The sequence below is a fragment of the Protomyctophum parallelum genome (assembly GCF_964188405.1).
Source record: "Protomyctophum parallelum genome assembly, chromosome: 10".
NCBI lineage: Eukaryota > Metazoa > Chordata > Actinopteri > Myctophiformes > Myctophidae > Protomyctophum > Protomyctophum parallelum.
In genome coordinates, this window is record NC_139704.1 from 339739 (window position 1) to 359186 (window position 19448).

At 48.3% G+C, this 19448-nt stretch overlaps 1 protein-coding gene across 1 annotated transcript in view; it reads right to left on the minus strand.

Annotated features, from left to right (window-relative positions):
• The window catches only part of LOC310865296 (solute carrier family 35 member F3-like), a gene marked incomplete at its 3' end in the record, with an annotated part of 118051 nt that overhangs the window by 17502 nt on the left and 81101 nt on the right, over positions 1 to 19448 (minus strand). Inside the window, exons 3-4 of the mRNA XM_083774321.1 lie at positions 12650 to 12789; positions 11784 to 11998 (exon numbers count right to left, since the gene is read on the minus strand). Of these exons, the coding sequence (XP_083630447.1) occupies positions 11784 to 11998; positions 12650 to 12789 (355 nt within the window). The remainder of the gene's footprint in view (positions 1 to 11783; positions 11999 to 12649; positions 12790 to 19448) is intronic.

The following is a 19448-nucleotide window of genomic DNA, read 5'->3' on the forward strand; positions in this document are numbered from 1 at the left end:
GGGGCTCCCTCGAGCTGTAGCTATACTGCAGGATTTTTGCAGGCAAAACCTCTGAAGCATGCAGTCTCTGCAACTGCCCCACTCATCCCACCACCCACTGCACCTTCAGAGCTCCAGAGCCCCGCCCTCACGCCGCACACCAAACCAGCTACGTCCCCCCCCCCCCTACTGAGCGTCACCACCTCCAGCAAGGTCTTCCCCACTTCCTCCAAGGCCAAAGACATGCGTGGCCGCCCGCTTGTCTTTGTCGGCACCAAAATGCTTTGCAATAATTTCAATGAAAGAGGCTGCGGCCTGTCAGCATGCCGCCATCTCCACATCTGCACCTTCTGCGGCGGTTCCCACTCCCGTCCCACCTGCACCGACAAGCAGGCCAAACGCCCATCTCCTCAACACCAACCCCCCACACCTTAACCCACAACAGCTCCATCCTCCGCACCGGCTTCAGGCCCCTCACTATGCCACGCTCGAAGCCAAGTTCTCCTGTTCGTTTCTTTTGGGTTTCCCGCATCTCCAACACCTCCCTCAGCCCAATGAGCCCCCTTAACCACCCACTCACCCGACACGCCCAGCACGCACGCCATCGGGTTCGTAACAACAGCGGTTCAGTCGCCATCCGCTCCTGGTTCCATTCCTACCTCCACCTGGTCCCCGCCGACCAGGACTCTCCCCGGAACACTCCTTCGGCTACCCCTCCAGAACTGGAGCCGCGTCACAGCTCCAACAAGGGAGTTCCCGACCACATAACCCAGACTCTCGGCCCGAAGGTCTTCCCAGGCCCATCACAGCTACGTCTGCTCCAACGCGCCCTCCACGACGCCCACCGTTCCAGGGTCTGGTAACTTTAGAATGATACTTTTGGGGTTTCTACTATATCACTCAGGCCCACGCCTCGACCCCTAAGCCAAAGTATCTGGGTCCGCCCCCTCGAACCTCGGGTCCCACTATGTATTCATCTAAGCCTTGGCCGTTCATGTCGTGCGTAATTCTGTGCCTCGCACTATACGCACCCATGGACGACCTCGCTGCCATGCCTGGCCGTTTATACTGCGCGTCCCATGCTCGCATGTGGAGCGCACTCATAGACGATCATGCTGCTTCACTACGTATTCCAAGCCTTGGCCGTTCATGTCGTGCGTAATCTGTGCTTCGCACTCTATGCACCCATGGACGACCATGCTGCCTCACTAAGTATTCCAAGCCTTGGCCGTTTATACTGCGCTCCCCATGCTTCGCATGAGGAGCACTCATAGACGACCATGCTGCTTCACTACGTATTCCAAGCTTGGCCGTTCATGTCGTGCGTAATTCTGTGCCTCGCACTATACGCACCCATGGACGACCTCGCTGCCATGCCTGGCCGTATATACTGCGCGTCCCATGCTTCGCATGCCAGAGCGCACTCATAGACGACCATGCTGGCCCACCATGTTGTATGCAATGGATGTTTATGTTGTACAACCATACCCCGCTTTCTTACTTCATGCAATGGCATTCGTGACAGCAATGACCATACTCCACCCTCGTTCAATAAACCATCTTAAAGGGTTCCCATGTCTGATGTTTGGTCTTTCCTAGTGAAAACATGTAAAAGATAGAGGAGATAAGAGCTGAAGGATAAAGGGCTAGGGCATTGATGAGATCTGTGCTACAGCAGCCAGGAATTGACTCAATGAATAACACATTCTGACAATCAGTAGTGTGGGGACTGAACAACACCAAGACACTCAAGACGCTCAATGTTACTGAATATCGCCTACTGGCGAGTTTATTAAATACAGCCCCGTGGGTTTGAAGGGTTGATCAAATCATAAATGCACAAATCATATAAGAACAGTCACTGGTGGGAGCTCCAGGCTTTCCCTTCTCTCCCTAAGGGTGGCGCTGGCCGGCTCTTTCCCTACCAGCCCTCACGGGGTGTCTGTGTTAGATTTATAATGTTCCTCCTGTCTGAGACACATTGACGGGGTTTTCCACTCCCCGTCTCAATCTCAGCAGCGGGTTTTATGAATGAACAGAATTAGTACCAGGAACGTGTTGCCTGTATATGGGATAGAGAGAGATGAATTAGTGCTTTGCCCCTTCACATACAGAACGCTGTGAGTTGTGTGTGTGTGTGTGAGTGGAGTCGCTTACCGCCAGTGCATGGCCCGACCTGTCTCTGAGAGCGTCATGGGAGAAGTGAGGGCAGAGGCAGCCTCGCCTACATGTTGTCTCTCTGTCTGGCTCCACAGGTGGCCTTGATTGGTATTCATGAACTTGAGACAACATGTAGGCGGGCACGTAGCGGCTGTCTACCAGCTGGCCGAGTGGTGGGCGTGGCCTTCTCTGCTGCACTCTGCCTCTCTCCCACTGGCTCTCTCGGGACCCATGCCTACCTGGCGGCCTGTTGCCTAGCGACATGCCACACATCCTCCCTCCAAGCTTGCCGGTGGCTCCGGAAGCTTCAGTCCCTGTCCCTTCCTCGTACCTCCTGGAGAGCGCGTCTGCGTGCGCTATTTCCTTCCCGGGCCGGTGTTGTACATCGAACTTGTAATTCTGCAGCTCGAGGAACCATCTGGTAACGCGGTCATTCTTGTCTTTGTTGCGGGACATCCACTTCAGGGGGGCGTGATCTGTGATGACGGTGAACTGCCTCCCCCAGAGGTAGTATCGAAGGTGATGAATAGCCCATTTGATGGCGAGACATTCCTTCTCCACCGTGGCATAGTTGCGCTCGTGCTTGAGCAGTTTTCGACTGACGTACGTTACCGGGTGTTCCTCTCCGTCTATGACCTGCGAGAGCACGGCTCCTACCCCCGTTCCCGAGGCGTCGGTGTGGAGGACGAAAGGTTGGCTGAAATTCGGGGCAATGAGGACCGGTTCCTCACATATAGCCGCTTTCAGCGTGTGGAAAGCCTCCTCCGCCTCGGGGGTCCAACCTACGTGGTGGGGCAGGCTCTTCTTGGTCAGGTCATAGAGTGGCGCTGCAAGAGTGGCAAAGTCTTTAATAAATTTTTGGTAATAGGCAATGAGCCCCATAAATGATTTCACCTGCTTCTTGGTGATCGGTCGGGGCCATTCCCTCAGCCGTTCCACCTTCTTCCGCTGGGGTTTGACGCAGCCTCGTCCCACTGTGAAGCCCAAGTAATCTGTCTCCGTCAGGCCGATGCGACACTTTTTGGCGTTGGCTACAAGCCCGGCTTTACGCAGCGCTCCAAGCACTGCTTCGAGGTGTTGTAGGTGGGACCGCCAGGTGGCGCTGTGGACCACGATGTCATCCAGATATGCCCCGGCAAAGTCACGGTGGGGTCTCAGGACCCGGTCCATTAGCCGTTGAAACGTGGCGGGTGCTCCATGGACACCGAACGGGAGGACGGTATACTGAAAAAGGCCCTCCGGGGTGGAGAAGGCGGTTTTTGGCTTGGCCCGTGCCGATAATGGGACTTGCCAATACCCTTTTGTGAGGTCTAGTGTACTGACGAACCGGGCGGGGCCCAGCCGCTCGATCAACTCGTCCGCGCGAGCCATCGGATACGCGTCAAACGTGGACACTTCATTTAACTTCCGAAAATCATTGCAAAAGCGCAATGAGCCATCTGGTTTGGGCACTATTACTATAGGACTGGCCCAGGGGCTGTAGGATTCCTCTATCACGCCTAATTCGAGCATTTGCTTTACCTCGTCCTTGATCGCTATGCGGCGCGCCTCGGGTATGCGGTACGGCCGTTGACGGACCACCTTACCGGGGGTGGTTTCAATGTCATGTTCGATGACATGCGTGCGTCCTGGCCGTTCCGAGAACACATCCGCGCACTGGCTAAGCAGCTCCTGTACGTCCTGCCGCTGCGTCGGTGACAGGTCTTCTCCTATGGGGACAGGGGGAGGTGGAGAGAAGGTGGTGAGTGAGAGACGGGGGGGAACAGTGTTAGGCGCGTGCCACTTTTTAAGAATGTTAACGTGGTATATCTGATGGGGTTTTCGCCTGCCTGGCTGTCTCACTCTATAGTTGACCGGGCCGATGCGTGTCTCCACCTCGTAGGGCCCCTGCCACTTGGCCAGGAACTTGCACTCGCTGGTTGGCACGAGGACGAGCACCTGCTCGCCCACCTGGAACTCTCTCACGCGCGCCCCCCGGTTGTAGATGCGCGCCTGGTCCCGCTGTGCGCGTTCCATGTGTTCGCGCACCATGGGCCAGACTTTGCGCGCTCTCTCCTGTAGCCTGTCAACATGCTCTATTACACTTCTGTGCGGGGACGGCTGCGTTTCCCACGCCTCCTTTGCTATGTCCAACAGTCCCCGGGGTCTCCTCCCATATACCAATTCAAAGGGGGAGAAACCTGTCGACGCCTGGGGGACCTCGCGAATAGAGAAGAGGACATAGGGGATTAGCTGGTCCCAATCTTTCCCGTCTATGTCAACTAGTTTCCTGAGCATCTTTTTCAATGTTTGGTTAAAGCGTTCCACTAAGCCATCCGTCTCGGGGTGATAAATGGAGGTGCGGATGCGCTTGATCTTTAGCCATTTGTACAGCACGTTTAGCATGCGTGCCATGAAACAGGTGCCCTGATCCGAAAGAATCTCCGCCGGTATTCCGACTCTACTAAATAGCATTAAAAGTTCATGTGCTATTGTTTTGGCCGTGGCAGAGCGGAGCGGGATGGCCTCGGGGTACCGGGTGGCATAATCGAGTATTACCAGTATGTAACGGTGCCCTCTAGCGGATTTCGGGAGGGGTCCCACAATGTCCATGGCTAGACGCTCAAATGGAGTTTCAATAATAGGCAGCGGTACTAGGGGATTTCTATATGTGGGCCGCGGGGCCGTTTTCTGACACTCAGGACAACTTTGGCAAAAGGTTTCAACAGCCCTCTTAACTCCCGGCCAGTAAAATCTTGCCAGTATACGCTCATAGGTTTTCTGCACAGCGAGGTGCGCGCCTAACTGATGCGTGTGTGCAAGATACAGCACCCGAGTGACATACTGTTTTGGTACTAGGAGCTGCTCTACTTCCTCTTCTCGCTTGTCCTTAACCACCCGGTATAACAGTCCAGCTTTACACATAAAGTAGGGGAAATTCAGTACACTCACCCCGCTCTGCTTTTGTCCGTCGATGACGTCCACGCGCTGCCGCGCCATCTCCAAGTTGGTGTCGCTCCACTGTGCTGTAGCGAACTCCCCTACCCTCGGAGAGGAGGGGGTGTCCGCGTTGGGAAACTCAGCGAAGGGGTCCGCTCCTGGGTTGCAGGGTGGTCCGGGGTCCCCTTCAGTGCCGGGGTCGTCAGCGCTGTGGGAGCTGTCACTTCTCGAGGCGTCAGACGGGGCTCCAAACGCTGGGCATGCGGGTCGTGCTCCGCGGGGTGGCTGTGGTCTGTTTTGGCGTCGGCGGCGGCGTGATCGCCTCCCTGGCGGCCTCTCCACGCCGGGGCGCCAGTGTCGCTCGAACAGGGTGCAGTCATATCCGATCAGCAGGGGGACCGGTAGGGTTGGCACTACACCCGCTGACACTAGTGTGGTGCCGCGGGTGGTTTGAATGTGTATCTTGCTTACTGGATAGTCACGCTGGTTTCCATGCACGCAGCTGACGGGCATGGTGGTCTCGCTCACAGGCCCGGCATAGTCGGCGTGGACCAGTGTCACTGCGCTGCCTGAGTCCAGGAGGGCCTCCGTATCGACGCCGTTGATTCTCACCGGGAGGTTGGTGTGGCCGCGGCGGTCGGTGCCCGTGTGCAGGCAGCGTCTGCCGGCGTCGGTGCTAGCCGCAGAGGGCATCGGGACATCGCCCCCGTGACGATCTGGGCAGGACCAGGAAAGGTGGTCAGCCTGGCCGCACACGTAACAGCGGCGGGCCTGGTCCTGGTTCCGTGGGCTCCTCTCCTGTTTGCCCGTGCGCTGTCGGGGTGGTGAGCGGCCCGCTGGCGGTCCCCTCTTATCCCGTCCTGTGCGCTCCTCTTGTTTGGGTTTCGCTGCTTCGCTCCTGGTTCCTTTCATGACGTCCAGGGTCACCATGTAATTCTCTACGAGGTTCACCAGCTCGTCAACCGAGCCGGGGGCAACCTGGGCTACATACTGTCGGGCGTCTGGCGGCAACACTCTGATACATTTATCGATCACTACTCTATCTACTGCGGGCAAGTCACCTGCTGTCGTTAGCCAGCTATGAGTCAACCGGCCCAGGGCCGCTATTTGCGCGCGGGGTGGCTGAGAGAGATGGAAGGTCCAGTCATGGAAACGCTGTGCGCGTGCCGGTAAGCTGAGGCCCTGGCGAGCGAGTATCGCTATCTTTAGCCGCTGGTAGTCTCGGGAATCTGCGAGGGATAGATCTCCCCACGCCCGTTGTGGTTCCCCGGTGAGAAACGGCGCCAGGATGTTGGCCCAGTCAGCCACTGGCCAACGCTCTCGAGCCGCTGTGCGCTCAAACAAGTCAATGTACGTCTCGATGTCATCTTCTGGCGTGAGTTTAGTGAGTACTTCGGCTGGGTTGCGCGCAACGTTAGCCTCTCTATGGAAATGGCGTACTAACTCATGGACCGAGGCTTGTAAATTGTTTTGGCTCTGGAGAAGCGCGTCAATTGCCTGGTCCCTATCCATCTGTCTCGGAGAGGTTGGTGTGGTTCAGTTCGTAAAATCCCACTATTCTCCACCACTTGTGGGGACTGAACAACACCAAGACACTCAAGACGCTCAATGTTACTGAATATCGCCTACTGGCGAGTTTATTAAATACAGCCCCGTGGGTTTGAAGGGTTGATCAAATCATAAATGCACAAATCATATAAGAACAGTCACTGGTGGGAGCTCCAGGCTTTCCCTTCTCTCCCTAAGGGTGGCGCTGGCCGGCTCTTTCCCTACCAGCCCTCACGGGGTGTCTGTGTTAGATTTATAATGTTCCTCCTGTCTGAGACACATTGACGGGGTTTTCCACTCCCCGTCTCAATCTCAGCAGCGGGTTTTATGAATGAACAGAATTAGTACCAGGAACGTGTTGCCTGTATATGGGATAGAGAGAGATGAATTAGTGCTTTGCCCCTTCACATACAGAACGCTGTGAGTTGTGTGTGTGTGTGTGAGTGGAGTCGCTTACCGCCAGTGCATGGCCCGACCTGTCTCTGAGAGCGTCATGGGAGAAGTGAGGGCAGAGGCAGCCTCGCCTACATGTTGTCTCTCTGTCTGGCTCCACAGGTGGCCTTGATTGGTATTCATGAACTTGAGACAACATGTAGGCGGGCACGTAGCGGCTGTCTACCAGCTGGCCGAGTGGTGGGCGTGGCCTTCTCTGCTGCACTCTGCCTCTCTCCCACTGGCTCTCTCGGGACCCATGCCTACCTGGCGGCCTGTTGCCTAGCGACATGCCACAGTAGTTAACATTGGCAGGAGCACATTTAATACTGCAGTTAACTCTGAAATAGTTCATTCAACTCGAGCTCCTCTCTACCGACATTTGCATTTGCAGGTGGCAGTCAGCAGTTGTAGTGTGTCAAATATACTGATGATGGTTATTTTGGACCCATCTTGCTCTGCTGTAAAATGTAAATGTACAGTAAATGCAAACCGAAATGTACTGCAGCGAAATTGATTGCAAGTCAATTTACATTTAGAGTTCTTCCAACGTGCAAGATCGGAGTATTGGGAGCATGGACCACTGCGAAAGTAATGGAATAATAGCTAACAAGAGTTGATAGTTGCAGCCCTACTCTCATTCTGAATACACACCAAAGCCAATACGCAACAAAGCCAATACGTTTAGTTGGCTTGTGTAAAAAAAACTAAATATTCTATGTTTTGGGTCTGAGAGGCTAGTGTCATCAAATGGTGGTCCGTGGCTCAAATGCCAAATAAATAATATGGGCCTTGATATGAAAAGGGTTGAAAACCACTACTGTAGTGTGATCAAGTTGTAGGGCATTAATTTCAGTTTCTGCCCGACTGCAGCGACACGCTGAGTCATCATCAATAAGTGCAGAACAACAGAAGGCAGGCCGTGGACTCAGGCCAGGATGATGATGAGCATATTGTTTAGATGTGGGTCCAGCAGGGAGCTGAGTGGACACTAAAACAGAAACACGCTGAACGACGTGGTTCTTTACTTTACAAACGGGTCACACACCTAAATGAAAGGCGGGTCAAAGCATATAGCTTCGTGGCATCACTGAAACTGGCCATACTCCAGAAATCGAAAACAATAACAGCCTGCCTTTTGCAACGGGTGTCAGTTCTGCTATCGTGCTGTGCGTGTGTGTGTGTGTGTGTGTGTGTGTGTGTGTGTGTGTGTGTGTGTGTGTGTGTGTTGTGACATAGGTGTACTTATATAATGTGAAGTATTCCATCTCTGCTATGTGACATATGTGCTGACTGAGGAAAGCAGTGGAGGCATTTCTTTGTACCAAAGATGGACAGTGAAGAACGACAGGTATCACACTGTCAACAGTATATCAGCCAAGGACAGACAGTCATCGACCTGTACATTTATTATATGGCTCTCTCGATCTCGCCCCCTCTATCTGGCTGTCCTTTTGCCTCTGTGTCTCTCTGTGTCTTTCTCTCTGTGTGTGTGTGTGTGTGTGTGTGTGTGTGTGTGTGTGTGTGTGTGTGTGTGTGTGTGTGTGTGTGTGTGTGTGTGTGTGTGTGTGTGTGTGTGTGTGTGTGTGTGTGTGTGAGGGTGTGTGTGTGTGTGTGTGTGTGTGTGTGTGTGTGTGTGTGTGTGTCTCTCTCTCAAAATCAAAATCTAATAACTAGTAACTAAACCTGTCAAATAATTGTAGTGGAGTAAAAGTACAATATTTGCCTCTGAGGTGTAGTGGAGTAGAAGTAAAATGACTGGAAATTGGAAATACTCCTGAAAGCACAGGAGTGGTTTTGTCGAGGACATTTGGAATACACTAAGCAATGCTATTGATTTTGACAACTGAAAGCTGTGTTCATTCTTTCCGTGCAAATCCTGTTTCTGTGTATGGGAGTCAAGCAGTCAGCTGTGTTGACATTTGACCTGTGGTTCTGGGGATGGGCTGAGGGAAGTGTTATTATACGTCGAGGCTTGTTTGTGACGGCAGTATAAAAGGGTCACATTCAGCTGCTGTACTTTGAGTCCGTATGTGGTGTTACATTGTAACGCTTTGAGGCTGAATTGTGTCTGTCTCATTATGTTATTAAACTGTGTTGTAACGTATATGTGCTCTCCAACAGATCTCTTTACCAGTTTCCACCACTGGTGGGCGCCACTGGGCGTGGTCTATGGTCTGGACTCTGAAGCCTGCAGGGCAATGCGTTTTTCTATTTTCTACTGCTCCATCCTCTCTCTTCTCACAGAAACTACACAAATCATTTCACCCACTTCTTTACACCTGTAAAGCTGCTGTGATGAAAGACCACTGTCAGACTGTCAGACTCTCAAATGAAAGCTATCCCTGTCAGGGTACGTCTGACTCTATACCACAAGTACAATATGAGTCAGCAAAGAGGGAAGGCAATATCATGGAGGGAGATGAGCATCAGACTCTTGAACCACATTTAAGAATGGTGTTATTTCATGTTGGACGGTCACATTGTCTATTATGAAGACATGCTCGCTATTAAATCATGTCCTTTAAGCTCCAAGGCAATTTTATTGTCTCTCACAAGAAAACATAAATGTTTATTTGACAAGGCTCCTCTATGCTAAATTAAAACTGCCAAGAGCAGTGCTAAAATGTCAGAATACAGTGGCTTGAATTAAAATGAATTTGTTCAGAGTGATGCTCACACAACCTTTGGGGAGCCCTGTGTGTACAAATTAATTTGAGCTGTGCTCAGATTACAGGATCATACACCACACTTATATAACAAGATTCTAACATGCATACATTACAAGATTTTAAATTGATGGGGCATGACACACTGCATGACTCTCGGACATTATGGGCTTGTGGGGGCTTTGGGCCCCTGACCTTTTGCCTCAACGGGCCCATTCTAGCCCCAAAAGAAGCAGGTTTAAAAAATATATATATATCATATATTTTAATGTTTAATGTAGGCTATTGCTTATTTTAATGTCCAATGATATGAGCCAAGTTATTTTGGAACATCTTGCTCCATTAGCATAGGACATCCAATGTAGGCCTACCACATTTCTGGTGTGAAATGGCACAAGGGACGGACCCTAGAAAAAGACCACACACGTGCCCTTTTCTTGGGTCTGGGTCCCTGCCCCCCTCGGTGCTTTCTGCAACAGCCCTGCCCGACTTCAAATATCCCAGATTATCTTGTAGTGTGAAGCCCACCTTTATACTGGATTTAAAACCATGTACTGTCCTGCATGAAACACATATCTACTTGTTTTTCTCATACTAGATGTCGAGTTGAAGGAAAGCAGATTGTGTGCTGGGGATTCCGAGCACGTGCACATCCTGCAGACAGAGAAGGGAGAAGGGGGAGTCTCAGAGCGAGGCTGCTGGACTGAAGCAGTCCCAAGGCATGCATCAGAAGAGCCTTAACTCTGACTATACCACTATGCAATTACGCAAGTACAATAATGGAATTTGTACTTCAATTGAGTATTTCCAATTTCCAATACTTTAACTTCTACTCCACTACATCTCGGATCCAAAAATTGTACTTTTACCCCACTGCAATTATTAGAAAATCTTAGTTACTAGTTACTTTGATTTCAGACATTTGAAAATAGCCAATCTACAAGCTCACAATGCAGCAGAAATGTTCAATTCTCCCTGGAAGAAAACAGCGGAGAAAACTGATGTCTCTATATTGAGAGTGACGCATAGAATCATAATAATGGTAAGAAAACAATACAAACCCCTAGAAAAGTGTAAGTCTTACATACCCTTCTAAGTAAACATTTGAGTACTTTTCCCACCATGCAGTCCCAAGACATGAGGTGCATGAGAAGAGCCAAGGCCAGCTGTACAGTAACTCGGACTACAAGACAGTAATGCAATTTATTTCTGTATCTGTTAGTCTTGCTCTCCCTCCTTGTGCTACAGGAATGCAGCAGGTGCTGTACAGTAGCAGAGAAAAGATAAGATCCCTGTCAGAGGGCTCAGAATTAATGGACGGATCCCGCTGTGGTCTCTACTACACTTCCAGACCGCGGTCACAGTACTTTGTTACCAACTTGAGGCTATACATCCTGATAAATGGGCCTTTGAATTTAATTAAATGATAAGCCTGCGTTAGCCGGCAAATAACAAGACAGGATGTGGCTAATCATAAGCGGAGAACGGGCGAGGTAAACGACTGTCTGTAGACGTGATTGTATGTACAGTATATACACTACACAGGTCCGTCTGTCTGCAGACGAGGAAATGAGATGTCATTGACTCCAGTCAACAGGCATAAATCTGAAAGCTCTAGTGTAGAATATTGAGTGTACACTCAACTCAAGTTAACGTCATACTGTGCAACATTTTCAATTAAACAAAATAAAATGACAGTTAATCTTTTAATTGGTATATTTTCCACAGTAACCGTTCCACATAAATGATAAATGTGTTTCTTTTTACAACTTCTCTAAACACCATAAAACACTTTTCACTTGCGAGTGATGCCCCAAAATTGTATTCATACAGAAGAATGACCAGAAATGTGGTGAGGGTAAGGGTATGATCTCTTGTCTCTTGTGATCTACACGACCTCTGCCAGGTGGAAACCTCATTATGTTACTTTTCAGGATTGGATTTGTTTTTAATCCGGAAGTAAGGATAACACGCAAATAGCAAAACGCAGCAGTTTCGAGCTTGTGGATCTGCTATAATACTTTCGGTGCTTTTTTGTGTGACAGTACAGCAGTACGGCTGCATGTGTCTTCTCACCTGAACCTCTGCCTGGGCGTCTGCCTCTCGGGGTTCTTGCAGGCGTAGCCGATGTAGTAGAGGGGGAAGAAGAGGCAGTTCCACGAGGTGGCGAACCAGGTGAGGGTGAAGGGCGCGTCGTACTGCCTGAACGTCAGCTTGGCCAGCTGCGTGGCACCGGCCCATGACGAGCACACACACACCACGATGAACACTCCCCACAGCACCTTCTGCACCTGGACACACACGCACACACACACACACACACACACACACACACACACACACACACACACACACACACACACACACCACAATGAACACTCCCCACAGCACCTTCTGCACCTGGACACACACGCACACACACACACACACGCACACACGCACACACACACACCACGATGAACACTCCCCACAGCACCTTCTGCTAAAATTCTCAACGGGCCCAAAAATTGTGGCCCGACCCTACCCTAACTGGGTCGGCCCGAGGCTCGGACCGACCCTAAAAATTACCATAATGTTAAGCCCGAAGCCCGACAAAAGCCCGACAGAAAAAAAAGAGAGAGGAAAAAAAAACAGCACTAAATTGCTATTTTTATTATAATAACACTCTTTTAAAAAAATTAAGAAAAAATAACAAAATTGCGGAAAATCACCAAGCCCGAGGCTCGGCCCGGCCCGACTAATTAGCATAATGTTTGGGCCCGGCCCGGCCCGAAAACGTCGGGTCGGGCCGGGCTTGGTCGGGTTCGGGCAGAGTTTGAGAACTTTACCTTCTGCACCTGGACGCACGCACGCACCCACACACACACACACACACGCACACACACCACGTTGAAAACCCCCCTCGGGATCCTATGTAACAATATTGTGCCAGGCCTACACACCTGCAGGGCGCTCACTCTGAGGCAGCAGCGGGCATGACACCTGCTGCGATGGTTGGTGCTGGTGGAGTCCAGCGCTGTCACGCTGGAGGCCGTCTGTCCATCTGAGGGAGCCACCACAGTCTCCCTGACACGGTCTTCTCCTACAGGCACACATACACACACACACACACACACTGAGGTTATATACATTCACAAACCAAATTCGATCGTGACGGTTCTCGAACCCATCGAACAGATATACAAGAGTGCGCTTAAAGTGACAAGAAACCTCATTCGTATCACCGCTGTCACATTCTGAAGAAGTCATTTTTGTTTTGTTTTCTCATTTTTAAAGATGGAGTGCCACAATTTTTTTTATTTTTCCAGCTTTTCATGTGTCTATGGGGTGACAGTACTTCATTAGACACCCTGGAGTCGTTTTTATGTGCAATGGTGTAATAACTTTGTATTTAGGGTTTCTTCCTGCATGGAGGCTGAACACTTGACGGTCAAACAGGCCAATGAAGTAAACACGGATAGTGTGACGTAAAAAAATTGCACGCACACACGCACCGCCCCCTCTATATATATTTTTAAATACGACAACCTCTGTGGGCGGAGCTGCCTGCCACATACACACGTGTGAACTGAACGGCGCAGCCAGTTTGCTGCTGTGCGGCAGATTTTCAAACAGTCATTTCACACATTACCAGTTCACAGCAGAGCAGACTGTTTTCCGTTAGATTGGAAGCAAGTAAATGTTCATGTCGGGTCCTCAGGATAATCAAGGAAACCACAACAAACCAGCCTTATATAGCCTACCTGCTCTGCTGTATAGTTGCTCTTGTTGTTCTCAAGGAGTAGGTTGTTTCTTTTATAATCACAGTGGTCGGGCTTTGATACAGAGTGTAGTGTCACAGTGCATGTGCATTCTTGTTGGCTGTTGTAGTCAATATGTAGGTGCTAATACTTATACGAGGCTGTAAAGTCAAGAATTAGAATATGTTGTTGTGTCGCGCTGGAAGTCATGTTGCCATGTCTGGCTATTACAAGCGACTTGGGCTTGTTTTCATATAAGTAACTTTCAGGGGAGATGTGGTTGACTTGACCAATGGTTTATGTGAAGGACCATCAAATTAATATGTTGTTAAAAGGATTGGTGTTGTTGAAACGTTTTCATAAATATTCAAGGCAATATCTGTGACTTATTTTTGTGGACTTGGCCGCTTGTTTCTTTAAATCTGGCGACAGAAGGAACATTCATGTTGTAAATTGAGTTTGATCAGAGCAAGAGTGGAGAGTCTTCTGTCCAGAGCATCATGTGCCTAGGGCAGTGCAAGTGTTTTGGACAGTTTTAATGCCAGGGTGCTTAGCTGGAGGAAATCAATAGCCTACAATATATTGGCAAATTAATAAAAATTATTCATGCTAAATGATCTATCAAATTAATTGTTTCTGCTGTTAAACTATGATTTAATTGCATGATGAGCTGAGCTGATTGTGACAATAGGGTCAATATAATTGGAGGAAATAAATAAATGATTATAAAAAAATCAGAAAAAACAGATCTGATATGGTATGGATGTGTGGATTATATGCCTATACATGGATGGTGGCAGTATAAGTGCATAATGGTGCTTATACGATATCTCGTATATCTCGTGATATATCGTGTTCACTTCTAACATTCACAAAAACATGAGTTCTTGTTACATTACAGACACCAATTTGTCATTTTGTAAACAAAAGGGCAGAGCCATGGGCTGTCCTTTTATAAGGAGGGGGAGGGACTAGGACAAGTGGGTGGTCTTAAAGGAGGAGGCGGAGGGACTGGATTAGGTGGGTGGTGCTACGGTTAAACTCACGCATACCTAATGAACTGGTGGGTGTGTCCACATAAAACCATCATTTTAACAAATACTGTACACTTTTTTGAAAAAATGATACCTCTAAAATTAAATTATACACCTAAATACACCTGATGATCATGTTTAAGTGTGGAAAAAAATCACGGCACTCCATCTTTAAAGTCTTTAAACAGGCTAATGTTATATAGGCCTTACAGGGACTATGCCCGCCCCGGGCATAGTCTTATTATTATAGTCTTATTATTACATATAATCTCGTCACACGATTTAAATCCCAAATTCCTCTCGTCAATTCATGAGAATCTTCCAATTTGTTCAAGTGACCTCGGGTCATGCAGTCTTTCCATGTGTGTGGATAAGAATAGCTCCTTTCACAGGTTGAATTGACCCGTAACGTAATCAATCAGACATTTGACCAGAACTTCACATGATCGTGCGTGGCAGGCTGCGGTCCAAACAGAGGACAGGAGAGGACAGGTCTGACATTCAATACAGTGGTGGAAAGTACCTAAGCAAAAAGTACATTTACTCGAGTATACCATCCATTGAGACCTGAGGCCGATTCTACAAAGACCTTCTAAATCAGTAGTCCTCACACTTTCAAGATTTTTCTAAAACTTTCAAAAGACGTATACAAGCTTCAATGTCTGTGTTTATACAGACACCAAAAGCTGGGCCCCTCAAAAATACCAAAGAAATCATACTTGTCACGGGGCAACCCGTGCCCTATAGACACTAGAAGACTCCACAATGTGAAACTGAACATTACAAACGCACACTGCACAGCTGCTCCCATTAATTGACTGTCATTAAGCTCCGTGGAGGTGTGGCTATGTGTAGCATCATATACTGTACTACTTATCGGTGTTGCCTAATGCTATCATAATTGTTTTGTGTTTGATGTGATGCCTTGGAAAACATTCAGACTCTAAATGTGTAATTGTATAGTTGGTCTAACTCATGGTTTACCTTGTTTGAGTAGATTGGTCCAATTACTAATCATTGTGGGTGGGGTCTCACCTGGTATATAAGGGAGGCTTGTGGAAATGTTTGGGAGATTGCTCAGTTGGCTTGAGACAGCAAAGAGACAACACCAAGGGAGAGCTGCCAGGGTCTTCAGGAAAGGCATAGCCTGTTTTCAGTGTCTTTAGTTCTTGGTTTGTTGTTTTTGTCTTTGTTAGTTATCAAGTGTTTATTTCTTACTTTTGGTTTTTGAAAGTGTATTGTGGCCAGTATCATTCGTGCAGTATTTTGTTTTGCCTCAGACCCGGGCTGTGACAATCCGTCATATGGGCTGTTCATCAGTTTTGGAGGTAAATAAATACAACAAAAGATGTACATTCTTGGACTGCGTCTATTCTTGGAGCCTTGGCCGTTCGGGCAACTTTACATGTGGTGGCAGCGGAAAAAGAAGAAAAGACAGTCCAGAATGCCTACAAAGCAACATCACCAGCAGCAGAAAGCCATACTCTTGGAGGAAGAGGGTGCCACAGGGGGAGCTGTCGAGGAAGGCTTTCAACCCATGGTGGACACAGCCACTTCCCAAGAGGCAAGCTTTGCCAACCACATCAAGCTGGTGGAGCCGGTTCATCAGTTCCAGAGGGACAATGTTACAGAGAAGGTGAAGGAGAGGCAGCAGTTCAGTGGCCTCAACCTCCGGATGGCCCAGCTCCAGGGGACATGGAGGCACAGGGGGCACAGCCAATGCACCTGCTGGGGAAGCAGTGTCTACTACTGGTTCACTTGTGGGGTGAGAACTTTGGTGGTCTTCTTTCGAGGACGCCACAGGGGGCGTCATCTGAAGGGGGGGGAAATGTCACGGGGCAACCCGTGCCCTATAGACACTAGAAGACTCCACAATGTGAAACTGAACATTACAAACGCACACTGCACAGCTGCTCCCATTAATTGACTGTCATTAAGCTCCGTGGAGGTGTGGCTATGTGTAGCATCATATACTGTACTACTTATCGGTGTTGCCTAATGCTATCATAATTGTTTTGTGTTTGATGTGATGCCTTGGAAAACATTCAGACTCTAAATGTGTAATTGTATAGTTGGTCTAACTCATGGTTTACCTTGTTTGAGTAGATTGGTCCAATTACTAATCATTGTGGGTGGGGTCTCACCTGGTATATAAGGGAGGCTTGTGGAAATGTTTGGGAGATTGCTCAGTTGGCTTGAGACAGCAAAGAGACAACACCAAGGGAGAGCTGCCAGGGTCTTCAGGAAAGGCATAGCCTGTTTTCAGTGTCTTTAGTTCTTGGTTTGTTGTTTTTGTCTTTGTTAGTTATCAAGTGTTTATTTCTTACTTTTGGTTTTTGAAAGTGTATTGTGGCCAGTATCATTCGTGCAGTATTTTGTTTTGCCTCAGACCCGGGCTGTGACAATCCGTCATATGGGCTGTTCATCAGTTTTGGAGGTAAATAAATACAACAAAAGATGTACATTCTTGGACTGCGTCTATTCTTGGAGCCTTGGCCGTTCGGGCAACTTTACAATACTTATCTGTACTTAAGTACAGTGCTTGAGTAAATGTACTTTGATGAAGGCAAACTCTGCGGTGCGACAATGACATAACTGCTAGTGGTCACACATAATGGCCCTGGCTTACATCCTTAATGTTTCTCCAGTCATTCTGATAATCTATGCTGACTGTGACTCTCCGTAACTCAGTAACTTCAATATATAGGCTACTGTAGCTGTTTTACAGGATTCATCATGTGTGGCTTATCGCTATTGGAACGTCAGTCACAATCATTACATAATCCCGGAATCGCAATTATTTGAGCTGATCGCAATTAATTTGCCATTTGACCCATTCTGGGCACCCATTTTGGTGTCAGCATCATGTTATGCTTTAGCTATTTAAAAATAGCAGATCTACAAGCTCATATCGCGCCACCGAGTGGCGCGATACGAGCTTGTAGGTCTGCTATTTTTGAAAAATCGAAGAGCGACTGACATTTTTTGAATCTGATCTCAGGTCAGAATGGGTTCATCAGACCAGTGTGTGTCCGGCGGAAACCTCGTATGAATCTGATCTCAGGTCAGAATGGGTTAATGGGGGTCCGTAGCCTAATGCATGTCAAAGTAGGGTGATCAAATCTGGGAGTCACTGGCATATCTTTTCAAATGGGTGTCCGCAGTCAATGTGGGGGTCCTTAACCCTAGAACACTAAGCATATTTTTTGTTACACCATCACTAAACACGGGTATATTTTACACAATGTAAAATATTCCATAAGAAATATTTCTCATCAAAATATATTGCAGTACAGCAATAGATGGCAACTTGAGGTACTCTTCTTTAATAATATTAAAGTTTAGTTTTTTTGTGAAAAGTCATGATGACATATTATGTCATCATGACTTTTCACAAAGAAACTAAATTGATTTCATGGGGGGGGGGGCTATCATGGAGGGGGGGGGGGCAAAATCGGTGAAAAACATTAAAAATATTCCTTAAAAAAAAAAAGGGGTTGTGAACTTCTATTTTGGTCCACCCAAGACATGTGAGAATGGTCCATTGAATTATTATTTTTTAAAGTCCATTGTGGGTGTATTGGATTTTTCTCTATCACACTATCACTAGCCTGAGCTAACGTGTTAGGTTTCTGGTCTAGAGGGGCGGGTCGCGGCTGAGATTTGCGCACGCCCTGATTGGATCTCATCGATCTGTCCGTCACCCCCGGCCCCTCCTCTCCCCCCTAGTGCAGCGCTACGTCACATCATTTGGAGCGACGCCCACCCGGAAGGTTTGACTCCCACTTTTAGACCGGAGCGGCCAATGCGTTCCTCCAGGCTTTACATTTTTGCACCAACAAAAATGAAAGCCTGGTACCGAGGCTACACTATCACTAAATACGGGTGAAATTCACCTGCCTGTAGGAAAAACCAGGGATGTGGGCAGGGACACAAACCTACCTTCTATGATGTCACTGAGCATCATGAAGGTACTGAAAGACCCACCCACCTCAGACATCAGCAGCATTATGAAAATATAATCGTCCGGGTGAACATCACCCATGTTTAGTGTTCTAGGGTTAAGATGAAAACGTTTGAGAACCACTTGACAAAATAATGGTGCCAAAACCGACACACTTTTATTTTAAGCACCAGGACCCAGAACACGAGAGCCCTTACGGCTTACGTAATTGAAAATGAAACGACGACATCCCTTATCAGTTTGGTTATGTAACAGCCGTATAAATCACAGCGTGCATTTCCGATGGCTTTGCAACTTTCCTCAAGACACAAAATAAGTGAATCCTGATGCATTCTGTTTCTAAATATAGACCAAAATAACCTCGTGAGAGAAAACTCTACACTGAAGTCTTTCACATAATTGCTTTAGAAGTCATGTATCTCTCTTTTATTGATTGTTAGACTGCTTCTCTGTTGCTTTCTGGTCCTGTTTAATTACTGCACAGTGCACACTCACCAAAGGGACATCTCTCTATGGCATAATACCATTTAAGTACTTCTAACCTGGCGTGCCCCCAAACTGATCTACCATCTGAAAGGAGTTTGGGCCAGGGAGGGCTCACAACACGCTGTGACCTTGTAGATCAGCTGTTTTTTCAATAGCTGAATAGGGTTAACCCAATTAAAAACTCATCAAGCTCAATGAAGCCGATCAGAGTCTTTGATAAGAGAGTTGCTTCCTTTGTGTTTCTGATGCCACTGCTGCATCTGACCTTGACGTGTAGCTCCCAGATGACCGCAGATTACCTTCCGTGATTACTATCGACTCTCATGCCTGGAAGAGACCTAATGCCTCGACGCTCTCCAGGGAGCCATCCCTCCACGTACCCGGGACGGACACCATGGACCTCTCATCTAGGACAGATATACACACCCGATGTGTGAATTATTGCAAAGCATTGAACACGTCATGCAGGTCAGATATATCATCGCTGCCTGGGCAGAAACTATCTTATCATATTTTA